This window comes from Microtus ochrogaster, chromosome 2 (assembly GCF_000317375.1).
Source record: "Microtus ochrogaster isolate Prairie Vole_2 chromosome 2, MicOch1.0, whole genome shotgun sequence".
In the NCBI taxonomy this organism is placed as follows: Eukaryota; Metazoa; Chordata; class Mammalia; order Rodentia; family Cricetidae; genus Microtus; species Microtus ochrogaster.
In genome coordinates, this window is record NC_022010.1 from 44,248,725 (window position 1) to 44,266,856 (window position 18,132).

General features: G+C 47.4%; 1 protein-coding gene across 2 annotated transcripts in view; it reads left to right on the forward strand.

The window, feature by feature from the left end:
- Positions 1-18,132, forward strand: part of Mylk (myosin light chain kinase) — a 255,864-nt gene that overhangs the window by 198,356 nt on the left and 39,376 nt on the right. For both annotated transcript variants that reach the window (XM_026788073.1, XM_013351635.2), the window contains 4 exons: positions 6,541-6,591; positions 7,340-7,467; positions 9,961-10,114; positions 16,940-17,242. In XM_026788073.1, coding sequence (XP_026643874.1) covers positions 6,541-6,591; positions 7,340-7,467; positions 9,961-10,114; positions 16,940-17,242 — 636 coding nt within the window. The remainder of the gene's footprint in view (positions 1-6,540; positions 6,592-7,339; positions 7,468-9,960; positions 10,115-16,939; positions 17,243-18,132) is intronic.

Here is an 18,132-nt window from a genome sequence, read left to right on the forward strand (position 1 = left end):
AGCAGTGAGAAAAATACCCTGAATGAAGACATGAGTGTTGAGGGGCCAGGCCTGGCCAGGAAGGATGTGGATGTGGGCTGGTTGTCCAGGGAGATGCTCCCGCTCCCTCTCAGAGACAGCAGGCAGAGGGCACTCTGTCCCCTCCTTACCCCGTGGCCCATTGCCATCAAGAGATTTGCAAAGATGGTAGGTTTCCATGTTGTTGTTGGATGTTCTTTTCTCACAGTGACTGATGTAGAAAAATTGGGGAGTCGGAGATTGGGTGAGAGCCAAAGGGCCCCGAGGCTAACAAGATAATAAGAAGGGTAAGTCTAGGGAAGTGGAAACTCATTAGTGACCAGTTTATCTCTACTGAGAATTTGGGTATCTGCACCCACAACTGGAAACCTGAGCTGAGGATGATAAGGTGCAGAGACATGGAACTCCCACAAGGATGCCGGCTGAGCAGACCAACAGGGTCAGCTACTGCTTCGTTACTTTCCCTTCGCTCTCCCAAATACCTGACAAAGGCGGCTTCAAGGAGGAAGGGTGATGGGACTCAGCCATCACAACGCAGTGTAGTGGGAAGAGCAGCTCCAGCCGGGCCAGGAGGAGCCTGAGGCAGCTGGTCACATTGCATCTGAGGCAGAAAGTGGAGGACTGAATGCTGGCGCTCAGCTCCCTTCCTTTGGACTCGGCCAGTGCCCCACCCCTTGCATAATCTTATCCACATTCAGGCTGAGCCTCGCTTGGCTCTTTAGTTGAACCTGTCTGGAAACATGCTCACAGACCTACTCAGAGGTGTCTTCCAGGTAATTCTAATCGAGACTAATTATCACATCGCAAATAACTGGAGGCGCTAAATTTGTCCCAGAGGGCAGAGCAGTCCTTTGGGATCTGCTTGTTTGGGAAGGAGGAGCTGAGGGAAGGGACCAGCAAAGAACATGTACTGTGTACTGGATTTTTCTATTTCAAAAAAAAAATTATACTTCTCAAACTTTTTTTTAGATTGTTGGCACATCCATTCACTTACCTGTTTGTTTATTGTGTGTGCATGGGCCATGACTCTATTGTGGAGCTTAGAGGACCACTTAGGATTGTTGGTTTTCTCCTAAGGTGTTGGTCCTCAGGTTCAAACTTGGGCCATTGGGCTTAGCAGCAAGCACCTTTCCCCACGGAGACAACTTGCTAGCCTGTCCCCACACTACTTTTCAAATAGGAAACTGAAGAGCTGACAGGTTATATAACACGTGGTAAGCCCCTCAGCTTAGCTCGTGATGAGACAGCAGTTGAACCCAAGTCCAGGGTTAGAGCCTTGGCCCCAATGCACAGGAACAGAAGAAGATTCCCAGGGCTTGCCTTGGAAGGTGGGGCAGGTGTGCTGAAGTCAAAAAGTAGCCAGATGTGTAATGGTCAGCAGCCAGATGCGTGATGGTCAGCAGCCAGATGTGTGATGGTCAGCGGCTCTATTTCTAGCTGAGGCACATATGGCTTCATGCGCTTGGGAAGCCACCAGACGTACATGCGATTCCAGCTCGCTCTTCATGAGATGCAAACATGGGAAGGTTCTCTGTGTGCATTTGCTCAGAGTAGAACACCTGTGAGACGCTTCCCCCAAGAAGCCGCATTTTATAATCCCATGACTCAGCTCTGAGTGCACAGAACACCGCGAATGGATTCCTGCACATGGCCGTATAAAATATGTATAGCATACAGAACATTGTTGACATTTGAAGTTGTTTTTACTGGTAGAACCAAAAGCAGCTTCAAATCCTAACAAATTCAAACCGCAGTAACCACAGATTTAATAGAACAAATTTCAAACGTGGCCTTCAATCCTACTTAACCCTAACACTCAAAGATCTGTTATTTGGGGGTAGCTTCTAGCCACATAGGGTTTGCAGAGCCAATAAGATAGGGGAGGACTCTGTAGTCTCAGGTTTCATGCTGTCCACCTCCTTGTGTACCCCCAGTTCACACCCCTCCTTCTCATCCACCACCACCCTCTCAGCAGGAGGTCACTGACAGCTAGCTACAGTGATCAGCTAGGACTTCCGTAACAAGATGGTGGACGGAGTGGCTTAAACACAGGCCAGAAAGCCAAGATCAAGGTCTCTCTCCTTTGGTTTGCAGATGGCTGTCTTCTCCCTCCTCATCTGGTTTCTTTTGTGTGTGCAGGTCTGCTTAGTTGGGTCTCTCTCTCTCTCTCTCCCTTCATTCTTCCCTGGCCCCTCCCTACCTACTCTCTCTTCCTCTCCCTCTCCCTTTCCTTTTCCTCCTTTCTTCCTCCTTCCTTTTTGTGAGGTCACCAGTCAGATTGGATTAAGGCCCACCCTACTGACCTATATTAATGTTGTCACCTCTTCAAATGCCCTGTGTGTGAGGCAGCCTCATTTTGAAGTCCTGGGGGTAATATTTTCAGCACATGGATGGAAGAAGACACCATGCAATCCTAACAACAGTCCTCAGCTCCTTTGAACAAGCGGCTTGCTCTCTCCTAAGGAGATCAGCTCTGCTCCTTCCTTTGGCCTCTCTCCTCCAGTCCTCCTGGAGTGCCTCAGCTAGTCATCACCTCCCACAATTGCCTTCCCTGTGTGGTTGCCTGTAGCATCTTCAGGCTTTCCTGCCTTCTCCTGAGTCCTGAAAGTCAGCCTCCACCACAGCGGGAACATTTCTTGGCTGTTTTTCTTTGTCCGTTCAGCACTAGAATTGCTCCTGACTAGAATTCCTGCGGGCATCTGCCCTCTGTTTTCCTTGGGTTTGTCCTCTGAATGATGTGTGACGTACTAGCCCCCAGCATCATCCATGACTTTGCTCTGGTTACATCTGGATCTCCTTCCTAACATCTCTCCTCCACTGTTGCTCACAGAGACATTCTTTCTAGCCCTTCCATGGTCCCCTCTGTCACCCAGATGTCCATAACTTCTAGTGAATCACCTGGCATAAGCCCTGGCCCTTCTCACCTTCTCTCCCCTCTACTCTCAGCTAACCTCTGAAACCCTCACCTTCCAGACTCCGCCAGTGTTTCTCCAGGACTCCCACGCTGCCTTTTAGAAGCTTACACACAGATCAATATTTTCATCCATCAAGTCCCCTTGATCAAGCCAAATTACTCATCAATCACTCTCCCATCCCATTTTCCTCTGATACAATTGTCACCGTGTTTCTCAGAAAGAAATCTTGAAGTACCTTTGCACCTCCACTTTGTATAGTCCCCTAAATCCGTTTAGTGCTTTCTCTGTCTCCCAGTCATCTTTTCTGTGTGGTCCTTCCAAGTGCCTTTCAAGAGGTGGCAGTGTCCTAACTGGATATCCTTGTCCTCTGAGGGCGTGCAGACCCAGCATGACAGCTGTGTGTGAGAAGGTTCTCTGATCACTGAGGCTAAAGACCCAGATCTCCGGCATACGAGGCTAGTGCTGTCCCTCAGAACTCTCCATAGCAATGGACATGTTCTGTGCCTGCACTGTGCGATAGCCACTAATCATCTTTAGGTTAATAAGTACTTAAAATAAAACTAGCTCAATGGAGGAACTAAATACTTAATTGTCCTTAATTTAAATTGACATCCTAGCTTCATTTCAACTTCCTGTGATAACAGCCATATCCTCTGGCCAACCTCCACCCAAAACACCCTGCTTGAGACTTCATCATCTGTTGCTACCAGGGGCTCCTCCAATTCTCTAGGTTCATCTTCTTAGGCCGTGGGTCCACCCTTCCCCAGTGATGAGCTTGTGGCCATGTTCTCAATACATTTTCTCTTTTGCTGCATTTGAACAACTCTTTGTTTATTTTTAGAAAAAAATTTAAAACTTATTTTTATTTTATGTGTATGAGTGTTTGTCTACGTGTATGTATATGTATCACATGTATGCCTTGTACATTTGGAGCCAGAAGAAGGCATCAGATTCCCTGAAACTGGAGTTAAAGATTGTTGTAAACCACTATGTGGGTGCTAGATACTGAGCTATAGGGACTCTGTAAGAGTATCAAGTGCACTTAATGACTAAGCCATCTCTCCAGCCCTTATACTGCGTTTTTTAAGCTTTCTATTTAACTCTTAGTCTGAAATAATTTCAGCCTTATAGAAAAAATGCAAGGTTTAATATGAACAATTCTTTTATATCCTCCAGATTCCTCATATATTGACATTTTACTGTTTACTTTTTCTATATTCTTCCTTCTGTGGGTGTGGGAGGTGGCCTCTGGTTGACCTAAGGGCCTTGACTACACTAGGCAAGTGCTCTCCCCACTGGGCTGTATTCTCCAGCCTTTCCCTCTTTCTCTGTATCTCTCTACCTCTATATGCACGTGCAGATATAGACTTACATAATTATGTTTTTGAGCAGCTTGAAAGAAAATTATACCCATAAAATCTTAAATTTTAAATAGGTTAGTGTTGGTTTTCCCCTAAAATCAAATGTGTTCTATAAACTACATTAGTAATGATTAAAATAGAAAAGCATCAATAGAATGCTATCATCTAATTTACTGACAATATTCAATCCCTCTCAGCTGTCCTAGAAGTCTTCCTTTTGGAAGAAAAGGGATAATAAAAGCCTTGCTTGTAGACCACATTACCTCATGTTTAGGACCTTAAAGCTAAGTCCTAAGTTCTTACATCTGTTTGGTTTTCTCCCCAGCACCTAGGCTCAAAGTGTATACTGAGTGGCACACAGTAGGCCTACAGTAAGATAGGGATCATCCATGGCGACCAGCCAGAGGGGAAACAGACCTTTCTCTAGACTTAGCCACTGGGCCACAGTTTTTCTGTCAGGACCCCTCCTTCCTGTTGTCCTCTCACGATCACCAGTTGTGTGAGAGCACCGTCTCCTCTGTGGAAATACTCAAGGTTAACCACCTGTGATCATAGAGCAGTCCCATAGCCATGCCTGTTCCCAGTGCTGTCCCTGTTTTGCAGTAGCCAAGTAACTCAACGGTCACCATCCATTCATTTAGTAAGAAGTTGTTAACTGCCTACTGTGTCAGATACATTGGATATCATTGGATATGTAACAGTGAACAACAGAACCACTCTGCCTCAAAATCTTGTACTTCATGTGGGAAAGCAAAGACAGACAATAAAACAAGTGAAGATATAGTTTGTCATATGCTAAGTACTGGGGAGGATAATAAATTAGGCTGTAAGTAGTGCTGCAGACTCCCCCTCCCCCGTGTGTGTGTGTGTGTGTGTGTGTGTGTGTGTGTGTGTGATTTCTGTGGTACTGGAATGAAAACTAGGGCCTTGTGCTTGTCAGGCAAGCATTCAATCGCTGAGCAAAGTCCCTAGTCCAAGGGCTAGGATTCGTGCAGGACCCTGATGTCAGATCTCCTTGTGTGAAGGGTAGTTCCCTGCACAGCTTCTGTAGCACAGAGTTGTGTGCACGCTGAATGATCTGAGCAGTCATTTAGTGAACACCCTAGTCAAGCTAGCTCTCCCTGTGCTGTTTATCAACCCTTCCCCTAACACCTCTGGCAACCACTGACCTGTTCTCCATTCTTAGAGTTTTACCTTCCCAATAAGTAGGATTATACAGTAAGGAGCCTTTGAATCTGGCTTCTCTTAGCTGAGGAGAAAAATCATTTGTCAACAATTGAAGAAAAGGGGCTCATGAATTTATGAGAGAAAGGGAAGGGTTAGGGGAAGAAAAGGGGGGGGGGATGATGTAATTATATCTTCACTTTTAAAAATGACCTGGAAGAGAGATGAATCAAGCCATGAGAAATGATGCAGGTGTTTCTGCCTGTGTATCATAATTCTATTTAGTCAGAGAAGTAGATCTGCTGTGAGGCATTTCTGTATGAGTTATTTTTCTTGTTGAGTTGGAGAAAGTAGAGTAAGAAGGGAAGATAGTAAGATATATTCATTCACTGATTTTTGAGGGTTGGGGCTTGCAAGGGTGTCGAGCATCCCAGGCTGGCTGGAAACTCACCATGCTGCGCAAGCTGCCTTTGAACTCATGATAATACTCTTAACTCAGCCTCCCAAGGGCAGAGATCACAGGCTTGAGTCGCCACTCCCAGCATCCATTCATTCATTGATCCATCCAACTAACATTTGGTTTGGGGATTTTTGTTGTTTTGTTATATTGTGCTGTGCTGTGTTTTGTTTTTTAAGAAACATCTATCAGTCACAGTCTGTGACTCAAAGGAAGCCGGAGACCCTTGGATCCATACCAAGGCTAATTTTAGTTGGTTTATCTGACATAATTTCCTTTCTGCATTTCCTGAAAGTTAGGGTGAGCCTGTAGTTGGTGAGTTATTGGTTATCATCTTTAACTAGGACTCTGAGGGGCATTAGAGTTTTGAGAGCTTCTGTCCCACTGGTTCTAGCCCCATCCCACCCCAACCCCTCCCCCCAAGACACTTGAGAACTAATAATCATTGTATCATAACACTGTCTGTATCAGGGCAAGGAGTTCCCTGAGAAGACAAAGTAGAATGAGAGCTTTCTATAAATGAGGGGCCAGCAGGCAAGACAGCATCCTCCTGTGACCTGGGAGCTTTCTGGGGAAAACAGAACTGACCTCTTAACTTCCTAACTTGTACATGTCTTTGTTTCAGGTGACGCAACTGTCAAAAAGAAACCTGCCCCCAAGACACCTACAAAAGCAGGTAATAGCCACAGACCTACCTGAGGACAAGGGAGTCTTTTGCCATAGGACCTTCTCTTCCGCCTTCTAACTGACCATGTGGGTGGTGGTCAGGAGACCCTTCCCTTGTTCAAACTTCATGTGTTGAGCTGCCTCTTCCTTCTCTAGGGAACCTATGCCTAGCTGGTACCTCCCCCATATCCTCTCCTGCTTCCTTCCTCTGCCTCCATCTGTGTCTGCCTTATCACAGGCTGCGGGTGGCTTTCCTGTCCCTTCTGCTAAGTTGGACCTTAGTCCTCCAGTCTACCCTGCATGGAGGTGGCCCACATCATACTGCTTTTAGGCCCTGCTCTGTGTGTCCTTGTTTATTGGCCCTGGGAAGACGTTTGAAGGCACAAAGCACACTGAGCCTACCAGCCAGGGTGACTGAAAAGTTAGACACAAGTTACTACTAAATTAAGAGATGAGCTGGGACAGAGATTCAGACTATGGCGGAGGGGGGGAGCGGGGGGGGGCACAACTGTCATCACAACCAATCCGTGAAGAACTTTGTTGCGTAAATTGTGTGGGTCACTTCTGGGGATTCTAAAGAGAACAAAGCTAGTAAGGTCCCAGCACTCAGATCTTTGGGAACAGGGGTCGGTACCTCCATGCTTATCTCGAACATTCCAGAAGAGAAGAGAGGCACTAGTAGACCAACATGGCCAGCGGTACCAGTGAGATCAGCATGCCTAAGGCCCCTTCCTCACTTTGTACTTGTTACCTCCTAGCTATGCCCCCTCAAATCATCCAGTTCCCTGAGGACCAGAAGGTTCGCGCAGGAGAGCCCGTGGAGCTGTTTGGGAAAGTGACTGGTACCCAGCCCATCACCTGCACATGGATGAAGTTCCGAAAGCAGGTCAGTCATGGAAGCAGGGTGGCCTCTGGATGGCTTATGGACCAGAAAATCGAGAAATGCCATGCTGGAGGGAATGCGTTGCTCTTCTTCACTTTGGAAATGGAAGAGAGCATGGGGCATGATGGTGCATACCTGGAATCCCAGCCCTTGGAAGGCTGAGGCAAGAGAACTGTATGATCAAGGACAGCCCAGCCAGCCTTACAGCATCCTGTCCAAATAAAGCACAGAGGCCCAGGGATACAGCTTAATGGTAGAATGCTTGCCTAGCATCACAAAACCTAGTTACTGAAAAAATTAAAAGATTATTTAAAAAGAAAGAAATGGGAGAGAACCTATCTACCAAACCTGAGTTCTTACTAATCTTTTCTTCTATGTCTGCCAGTGAACCCTGTTTTCTATAAGCAGTTTGTTTAATGAAATTACTCCTGCCCTCATCTGAGTCCATCTGCCTAGACTTCTTTCTAGAGGCAGGAAGAAGTCCTCCCAGGCACCATCGCTCCTGTGATTCTATGCCAGTCTCCTGATTCCCATCTGGTTACAGCTTCCACTTACCACCTGCCAAAAGATCAAAGTGGGTCTTGGTATTGGGGTATCTAAATTGTATATTAAATAGAATTTTGAGCCAGGTGGTGGTGGTGGTGCACGCCTTTAATCCTCAGGAGACAGAGGCAGATGGGTCTCTGAGTTCAAGGCCAGCCTGATCTACAAAGAAAGTTCTGGGACAACCTCCAAACCTACACAGAAAAACCCTTTCTTGGAAAACCAAAATTAATAATTAATTAATTTAAAAAATTGGTTGAATGACCTAGAAGTATAGCTACGAATAATAATAATTCTCCCTATGAACGCATTTGAATTTCCAAAACCCAGCATGTAGAGAAACGTGGAGGGCCCAGCTCTTCACTGTTTGTGCTGGTAATGGCACTCATGTGTGTGGTTGGCAGACACCCCAGAGTAATGGGCTTGTCCTGCATTAGGAACCTACAGAAGGTGTGAGGATTCTTTATAAGCCTTTTCGCTGTTTCCATACCATAAAAACTGTCATAGCCAAGAGATGAGCCACCGGTGTCTGGGAGGAAAGCAGAACTGGTTTCAAGGGAGGTGGAGAAGAATGTAGCCCCACCCCTCCTAGACTGATGGACAAAGTAGACTCTCATCCCTTTTCAGAGCTGATTAATCAAATTCAGAACAAAACTTTCTGCAACTGTGAAACCTTTTGGCATCTGTGCTATCCAGTGTGATTGCCAATAGACCTGTATGCTGAGTGCATGAAATGTGGCTAACAATTGAGGAATGCCTTAGTCCCTGTTCTATTGCTGTGAAGAAGCTCCATGACCAAGGCAACTTACAGAAGGAGGACTTGCTGTCTCAGAGGGCTGGTCTAGAACCATCCTAGTTGGGGAGCACGGCTGCAGGCAGGCACACATGGCACTGGAGCTGGAGCTGAAAGCTTACATCCTTATCTGCAGATGCAGACAGAAGAGAGAGTGAGACTGGGCCTGGCATGGGCTTTTGAAACCTCAAAGCCCACCCCCAGTGACACAGCTCCTCCAACAAGGCCATAAATTTTAAACTTTACTCCACGAACCTGGAACCAAACACCCAAACATATGAGCATGTGGGGACCACTTCCATTCAGACCACCACGAGAAGCTGCAATGTTTTTCAGTACTAAGGTCTGAATTTAGGTTCGGGTCTCAGGTATGCTAGGCAAGCACTCTACCACCTACCTGTATATCCAGTCTTCTTTTTACTTTTTGAGGAAGGTCTTACTAAGTTGTCCAGGCTGGCCTTGAACTGATGATCCATTTGACTCCTGAGAATTACAAGTCCGTGCTACTGTCTGGATAAATTTTTAACTTTAATTAGTTAAAAAGAATCACTGTATACCATTCAATGATGTTAGTCAATACACAAGAGTGTATAAGTCCTAGCGTTACCTAGTTCCTCACCCTAGAAACCAATATCATGGGCTCTCCCTCTAGTCTCTGCCATTACTAGTCTCCTTTTTATCCTTATGGATTTGCCTGTTCTGGACGTTTCTGATAGATGGAATCATGCAATCTCTCACAGCATCTTTTGTCTCTGCGTGTTTGGGGTTTTTGAAAGGATGTTCTTGTTTTCGGGGCTCATTCATGCTGTAACATGATTTGGCACCCTATTATTCTATTTCTTTTCTGTCGAGAGAGAGAGAGAGAGAGAGAGAGAGAGAGAGAGAGAGAGAGAGAGAGAGAACAGTTTCAGCTGTCACCTGTCATCCTCAGGCAAGCCATCCACCTCCCTTGAGACAAGGTGTCTTGTTGGCCTGGGGTTTACCAGTTATGCTAGACTGGTCAGCAAGCACCAGGCATCCTCCTGTCTCCACTTCCCCAGCAGTGGCATTATAATATGTACCACAATAGACACAAGGGATCAACCCCTGCTCCCTCCCCCATGTCCTTGAGAAGAGAGAGTGGAGGAGCCCCCCTTTTTCACTCCTGCCTCTACCTGCAGATCCAGGAGAGCGAGCACATCAAGGTGGAGAACAGCGAGAGCGGCAGCAAGCTCACCATCCTGGCAGCGCGCCAGGAGCACTGTGGCTGCTACACATTGGTGGTGGAGAGCAAGCTGGGCATCAGGCAGGCCCAAGTCAACCTCACAGTCGTGGGTAAGTCTGGGAAATACTCAGCAGGGAGGCGGAGGAGGGGAAGCAAAAGGCATGAACCAAGTATTCAAATGTTGGAGACTTTGGGGGGGAATATCTGATTCAAACTACCATGTGGTATCTGCAAATCGCCACCCAGGATCCATGCCGTCTCCATAGGACATGGGAGCATGAAGATTGTATCACCAGCTGCTAGTCTGGTGCCCCAGGCTAGCTGAGGTATCAGTGCCCCTCAGAACTCTGTCCTTGCCCAGAAGGCCAATGCTGTTTCTTGAGACATGCTCTCCATCCTCCCAACACACTTCCAGAGCCCTTAGCCTCTGGCTTCACTGAGAACCATGAGACGTGAGGCAGGACTCTTCCGAACATGGTGGCCTCCAGCTATGTCATGCACTAGTGCTTCCCTTTGCCTTTGTGGGGTCTCTTTTCTTTGGTCCAGTTCCCGGGCTCCTGGGGCTCCACCATCCTTACTTCACCCAACTTTTCATTCTCTGCTTGTTCCTCACAGCAGTGAGAGAAGTTGCCATATCTTTTTTTTTAATTTTTTTTTTTCAAGACAGGGTTTCTCCATAGCTTTTGGTTCCTGTCCCAGAACTAGCTCTTGTAGACCAGGCTGGCCTCGAACTCACAGAGATTCACCTGCCTCTGCCTCCCGAGTGCTGGGATTAAAGGCGTGCACCACCACCGCCCGGCTTGAGAAGTTGCCATATCTTGGGCAAATACATAGGCATTACCCTCCTGCAGTGATTTGCCTTCCTGCAGGGCTCTGCTTTCTGTACCCCCTGGGCACACCCTTGCTTCCATGCCCCTTGGTGTGCAGAGACTGCTCCTCTGGCGTCATGGTGACTCTTAATTCCACTACTTTCTCTTTCCTTCTCTGTGACCCCCCACTAAACTGAACCCATATTTAGACTGAGTCTCAATTTGCATGTTCCCTTTCCCAGTCACTGTTCCTGGGCCCCAGTCTGTCTTCTCACACATCTGAATTGCTGAGTGGTTTCCTCCCATAGGTAATCTTCAGTGTCTTTCCTTGGTCTTGCTTCCCCATGTGGCGGGTGCACAGTACAGTAGAGGGACAAAGGGTAGCTAGGTGGATAGTAGACTATTTTGTGCCTGTGTGGGCCTCCACATGTGGGGTGCATCAACAACTTTGACCTGCTAGCCATTGGCATGCACATTAGACTTGAGTGGGTTTTCCAGTTGATCTTGACATTCAGGCTTATAGGGTTTCCTTTGTAAAAATTAGAAAAAGGAGCTCTTTTGGGGTTCAGTGTGAAGACTACACCCCAGCATCATAGCAGGGCTCACAGCCTAGCCTTGGACCTACGAGAACAAAAGAGTTTTAGAAAAGGTTGTAGGTCACAGTGATTAGAACTCACCCATAGGAACCTATCTATGGAATCTTCCAGGGATAAAGTTGGCAGTTGGCGATGACTTAGAAGCTCTCTTCTCCATCACTTTATGGTCCTTGACTTTGGTCCCAGTTTTCTTCTTCTATCTTTATCCCATATCTTCACTTTAGGCCCCAAATGGAAAGGTATGTTTCCAACCATACAGAAGGAAAACTAAGGGGAGAATTAGCCTCAAACTCTTAAAGATCTGCCCTCCAGAGGTACCCACGGACCTGTGGAAGGGTGAAGAGTGGAGAATTTCTCCAAGATAAAGAAACCCTGGCTGGGGACCTCTGCAGTCTGGAGAGCTGCCACATGCTAGGGAGTTCATTGTTGACCTTGCTTTCCCAACTTGAGCCCTGGGGAACCTTGTAGCATCTCTCTCCAGGTCCTAAGCAGTAGGAAGGAGTGAGATCTTCGAGAAAAGGAGTTCAAGAACACAGAGTATCAGTGCACACTCCCACCAGAGACCCCATTTATCTCTGCTTCTCTCTTGTCCTTTCCCCCTTCCTGTCTGTGTCCTCACTCAGTGCCCATCATTCTGGCCAATGTCCCTTCTTCATTTCATCTTCCTCTGACCCCTCCCTTCCTTTGCTTCCTTGGATCTGGAAGGTGGGTGTACCAAGGGGCCATGGAATGAGTTTCTTGCCTAAAGGAGAACTCTCTCTCTCTCTCTCTCTCTCTCTCTCTCTCTCTCTCTCTCTCTCTCTCTCCTAACTCTAGATGTTGATTTCTATAATTTCCCAAGGAGTCAGGAACTTTTGGGGGGTTGATACTGGTGATCCCACTTGCTGTGCATTTAGATCTCTACCTGAAAGTACTGGCTGACTCACACCCCAGTGCCCCCACCAGGCATCAGGACCTGCTCTTCCTCAGTGTTTCCCATTCATCTGTCCCTGTTGCAGTGATTTTGGGCTCAGAAACTTCGAACTGCTTTTCTGGACCCAGTACTCCCTGCCCCCACTGGGGCCGCCCCTGTGCCGTGCCACACTCCCCTCCCCCAGCCCCACTGTAGGAGCTGCAGTTCTGGCCTTTTATGGTTGAGTTTCTTATTCTCCACGGCCAGTGCTGACAGGGCCATCGGTGTGGCTGCCTGCCAGCTGGCAGGAGCAACATGTTAAATGCCGTCCTGGGAGGGGAATGGAATGTAGAGCGGGCTTTCTGTCTGCCTCCCCCACCCCAGAGCTAAGAATAGAATCACTCAATCAAATGAGGACTTGTATTGATGGCCACAGCAAGGCTACATTCATTCAGAGCCCATGAATTTAGACATAGGCCAAAGTAAACCAGGATTAAACTGATTTACCTCCCGCGTCTCCAGGGACATCTGCATATTATCTGATCAGCGTTTACTAAGGAGATGTAAACGTAAATGAGATAAAGCAGAAATCGTTCCACCTACGCCAGACAGTTTTCAAGCACTTGAGAAGCATCCACTTGATGGGCCAGCTAAATAAGGCCGGTTAAACCCAACTTGTACTTGCTAGCTGCAGAGATCTCTCGTGGCACATTCTTTGAAGAGCTGTTTTCTTCCCAGATCACCCATGATTCATATTTCCAAATCAATAAAAACTGGCACTTAAACTAGCTGAGGGATCCTTAGCTATTTCTGAGACTAATTATTATTATATTTTAAGAAGCAGTGTAAGAATTAGCAACGCTGCATGGCCTGGGCCTGAGCCTGCACCACTGTTCCGTGTGGCCTGGGAGAGGAGGGAGGAGGAGCAGTGGCCTCTACCTAACTCTAAAGGAGAAAAACAAATAGAGAGAACTCTAAATACCCAACATACACGAAATACCTTCTGAGTTTTAAACTTGTATGATTTGAAAGGGTGGGGGATGGTCCTCAGAGGGGCTTGGTTCAACAGTATAAACAAGATGCTCTCTTGATCTCATTCTGCCTGATAACCTAGAAAGGACCAAACCCTGTCTGGTACACAGAGTTGTGGGTCTTTCCTTGTGGCTTTCATTGACTAGTGAGTGTTCCAGTTTGCTCTGATAATGAACCCTGGCCGAAAGCAACCTTTAGCAGGGTGGGGGGGGGGACATCATTTGGCTTACAATTCAAGGTTACAGTCCATCATTTTAGGGTACCCAAGGCAGGAACTTGAGCAGCAAGTTCACTTTACATCCACAGCCAAGAGCAAAGAGACTAAGTGCATCTTAGTTTTCTGCTAGTTCTTCCCCCTCATACTCTCCAGGACCCCCGTATGGGGAATCTAGCCATCCATGATGGCCTGAGTCTGCCCGCATCTGTTAGCGATCAAGACATTCCCTCATAGACATGCCCACAGGCCAACCTGCTCTATATAATTCCTTCTTGAGAATTTCTTCCCAGCTTATTCTTGGTTGTGTCAGACTAACAGTTAAAACGGAGCAGCACACTGAACGCAGCCTCGGCCTCCGAGAGTCCCTTTCCAAGAGTGTGCTGCAGTTCAGGCCGGTGGCTGTTGAATTCAGGATCTAGGCATGGCCATCTAGGCCGGCTTAGAGGCTCACAGACAGACTTTGTGTGGGCAAACACACAGAGGGCAAGGAGAAGCAAGCTGGGCTAGTGGGAAGCCTCACAGACAAGGTCATCCGTTTTCCCAGGAATAGGAACCCTTTACTGAGCACAAAGTCTTGCAGCTGGAGCTATAAGGAACCCTTCCCTTGGAAGGGTTTCCCATTTTGTCAGCCATGTCTCCAGGGAGCCCTGGGAGAATTCTGAGGAAGCGTGGGTCCAACTGCAAACACCAAGCCAATCTCTTGTTTGCCAGGTACTGCCCAGGCTGAATGTGTCTGTCTTTAGCAAGGAGGCTCGTGGGAGAACCCTGTTTCCACCTAAGGGTTCTCATCGCTGGGTAGTTTGACACATGTGGGCTCCGAAGGTTGGAAAGAATAGAGAGCAGCAGACACAGCCCATGGCTCATGGGTGGAGGAGGGGTCCCAAACTTTTAGAGACTTCTGAACTCTTTCCTGGGCACCAAATTCCTTCGCAGTGGTAATGCTTTACTTGGAATGTAGGCCTCCCTCTGCACATTCTGCACCTTCTCTGATGCTGTCTGAGGGAAACTCCATCCCGTGTAAACTAGAGGCGTCTGCCTCAGGGTCGGCACACATAGCAACTCTTGAGCAACGCCGAGCTCTCTCGAGTTGCTGTTTCCAAAGCAAAGCAGAGAGGAGGGAATCGGCCAATGGACAGGGTCTTCACTTGTATAAACCTCCATGACTGCGTCTGCCAGGAGGTCTGGGATGGGGACAGTGAGAACTTTCTTCCCCCAGCAGGCTCTTTTACTTCCTTAGCTGGTTTCCAGAAGACTTGAACCACTTGCCTTTAAGAGGATTTAGAATAATAAACATCTTTGCCAACACCAGAAATGTTTCTAAAAGAGACCAATATATCCTTCAGAGCAAACAGATTTTCTAAGAGAACATCTTAAACAACCAGTGAAAGTGGCTCCATTGCAGGAGGCCACCAGTGTGGCTGTGACCGTGGCTGCAGGGATGGGAGGTGGCTCTGGCCTGATCCCGGAGTCACTCCTAGAGTAGAACCAGCCTTTGGTTTCTGGGCACAAAAGGCACCAGGCAGTGAATATTAAGCTGGAATGTGGAAGAAGGAGACAGCAAATTGGGGGTTCAGCTGATAGAGCAGGTCTCTAGCCAACACGACACCCTGAGTTGCAGGCCCCAGTACCACATAAACCAGGGGTCCTGGCACTGCCTACAATCAAAGGACTCTAAAGTGGAGTCAGGAGGATCAGAAGCTCAGGATCATCTTTGACTAGAGAATGAGTTCAAGGCCAATGTGGGTCATGAGACCCTAAATAAATAAATAAATGAATGGGGGGGGAATTAAAATGGAGGAGAAGTGAAAAGGAATGTGTGTGTACATATAACTATGTACTTTATATTTGCATACATAAACCCGTGTGTGTGTGTGTGTGTGTGTGTGTGTGTGTGTGTGTGCATGCGTGCACACACACAGGCACATATAAATGTTTCTTCACAGGGTCATAGGGCCATGTATCAGAATCTCTTTGGCCTTTCTGTCTGGCTGGGAATAAGAGAAGAGATAGAAGTCAATTACTTGCCTGTCTGTGTTTGTATACTCAATACTTGCAGAAATCCTAAGAGCTACATGTTAACACCGTTTTCCCAGTAAGAAAGACAAACACACTGGCCTTAAATTTACTGGCATTCACATACAAATCCACATAATGTGGTTTTAATTGCTTCTCTGTAAGGGAACTCAGACTCGGTTGGTGGAGGAGGAAGGGTTTTCTGTAATTAACAGACACATGTAGCTAACCAAACAACTGCAGAAACGGATCAGAAAAATAGTTTGGCTCAGATAAGCAACTCAGAGCACGCAGGGAAACTCAGGGACCTCGTTAGACTGTCGGCTGCCACGGTATGGCCTGGAATGAGCAACATTACTGGGCTAAGCCCAGGTCATCCGAGTGGGAAGGCAGCCAGGCAAAGGGCCACTTCTCTCTTGTGTCTTCAGTCCATTTTCTATCCCTTAGTCAGGGACAGCGATGGTTTACAGTTGTGGCTCCCTTCTGCATTCCAGTCCCATGAGAGTTGAAGGTGTTGGGTAAGGTCTGCTGCCTGGTGGTAAAACATGCATGCGCTCGGCATGTATGGTATTCTGCAGCACCAAAACCCAAACCAGCAACGAAGAGGTAATACAGAAGTGGGTTTTTTTTCCACTATAAGGTTAGAAATAAGCTTCTTAGTAACAATAACCATTAGTCGAGTCAGCTGCATTCTAAGAATGTCTCACAGCACTCTGTCCTGATGAGGAAACTGAGGCACAGCGTTTAATAGCTACTGGGCTGGGACAGATCTGTGTTCAAAGCCAGATCTACCTGATTTAAGAACTTATCTGCTGTGCTATCAAGCATCTAATGGGACAGCATTTCCCAAGCTCCAGAGAAAGTGATGTCACAGGTCACTGGCTTTGAGCCTGAAAGACACATGGCATCACACACACACATACACACACAACTTTCTCTCAAAACATGTTTTTCATGGAAAATAGTCTACAGCTCCTACATAGCTTCCTAGATCTGTTTACTCTGAAAAAAAATGTTTATGACTTGGACCAAGTACAGGAAAGCACAACTCGTGGTCTGCATGACCAGCCCAGGATAGCGTTTCTTCCAAGCAGGAAGGTATCCATGGGACTTTCAGAACTGGTAGCTTTGTGCATTGCTAACTCGGGACGTATGAAAGGTTGAGAGCAGGACGTGGAGAACCGGGCTTGAATTCACTAGCCAGTTCTCCTCAGGGCAGAGCTAACTCGAGAATGTTTCAGTTTAGGACTGGTTGGTTCTAGGGTGGGGTGTGTGCACAAGAGAGAGGCATCCTAGACTTTATCCCTAGCATTGGAGATGAGGGAAGTTCTTCCTCTACAGTCCTATCAAGTGACACTGTGCTTCTTCATCCCCAGATAAGCCAGACCCCCCAGCTGGTACACCCTGTGCATCTGACATACGGAGTTCCTCGCTGACCCTGTCCTGGTATGGCTCGTCTTATGATGGAGGCAGTGCCGTACAGTCCTACAATGTGGAGATCTGGGACACAGAGGACAAGATGTGGAAAGAGCTAGCCACCTGCCGCAGCACCTCTTACAATGTCCAAGACCTGCTGCCTGACCGCGAGTATAAATTCCGGGTGCGTGCCGTGAACGTCTATGGAACCAGCGAGCCAAGCCAGGAGTCTGAACTCACAGCCGTGGGAGAGAAACCTGAGGGTAGGCTGCCTTCATTTCTTCCTGGCCTTGAAATAAATATGCATGAATTTGGACCGAATCTACAGAGGGAGGGAGGTTCAGAGAGAGAGACTGGATATGGAGGAGTGGCTGGCAGTACCTTGGGTGGTCTTACTTTATAAGACTGTGTCGCTGACCCATCCTTTGAAAGAAGTTCCGAGGGTCGTTCAGAAACTCGTTAGCCAAGGTGCTGAGGCTGTAGGTAAGTATCAGAATATCTTCCTAGGGTATGATGTGTGCTACCACTGATATCACACTCAGTGAAAGCATGGTACTAGAAAGGTTGTTACCCTGCCACCAGAGGGTGATGGTGTGTTGATCGGCAGGTGGGCTGTCAGGCAGACCTCAGGTTCCTCTGCTCCCCTCTCACCCCTTACCTGCTTCTGTTGCTCTCACAGGTGAGTGTCCACTCCACATCAGTGTTCAGGTTACAGGACAGATAAGGAACTCAAGTTGAAGGAGGAATACACAGGCAGCTACAAGGAGGCAGACACATCTCACTAGGGTGATGTAAATAAAAAGAGGGAAGGACAGCTCGGTAAGCGTGGAAAATCCTGCCAGGGAGATCGAAAAGCTTCTTGGAGGAGGTGACACTTAAGCTGTGTCTTGGAAAAGGGACTGGTACACTGAGAAGCAGGGGAGATAAGGAAGGGCATTCCACACAAAGGAGAGAGCCTGAGCAAGGGTAGGAAGTGACAGAAACAGGTGGCATTTGAGAAACATAAGTGTAGCGAGGGCATAGGTTATGTGAGATGAAATAGAAGGAAGTGAAAAGGATAGTGTAGATAAAATCAGTGTTCACCAAAGCTTTGCAGACAAGAGATGGAGATGATGGGGCTGGCCTGTTAGAAAGCAAACTTGGGATAAAATCA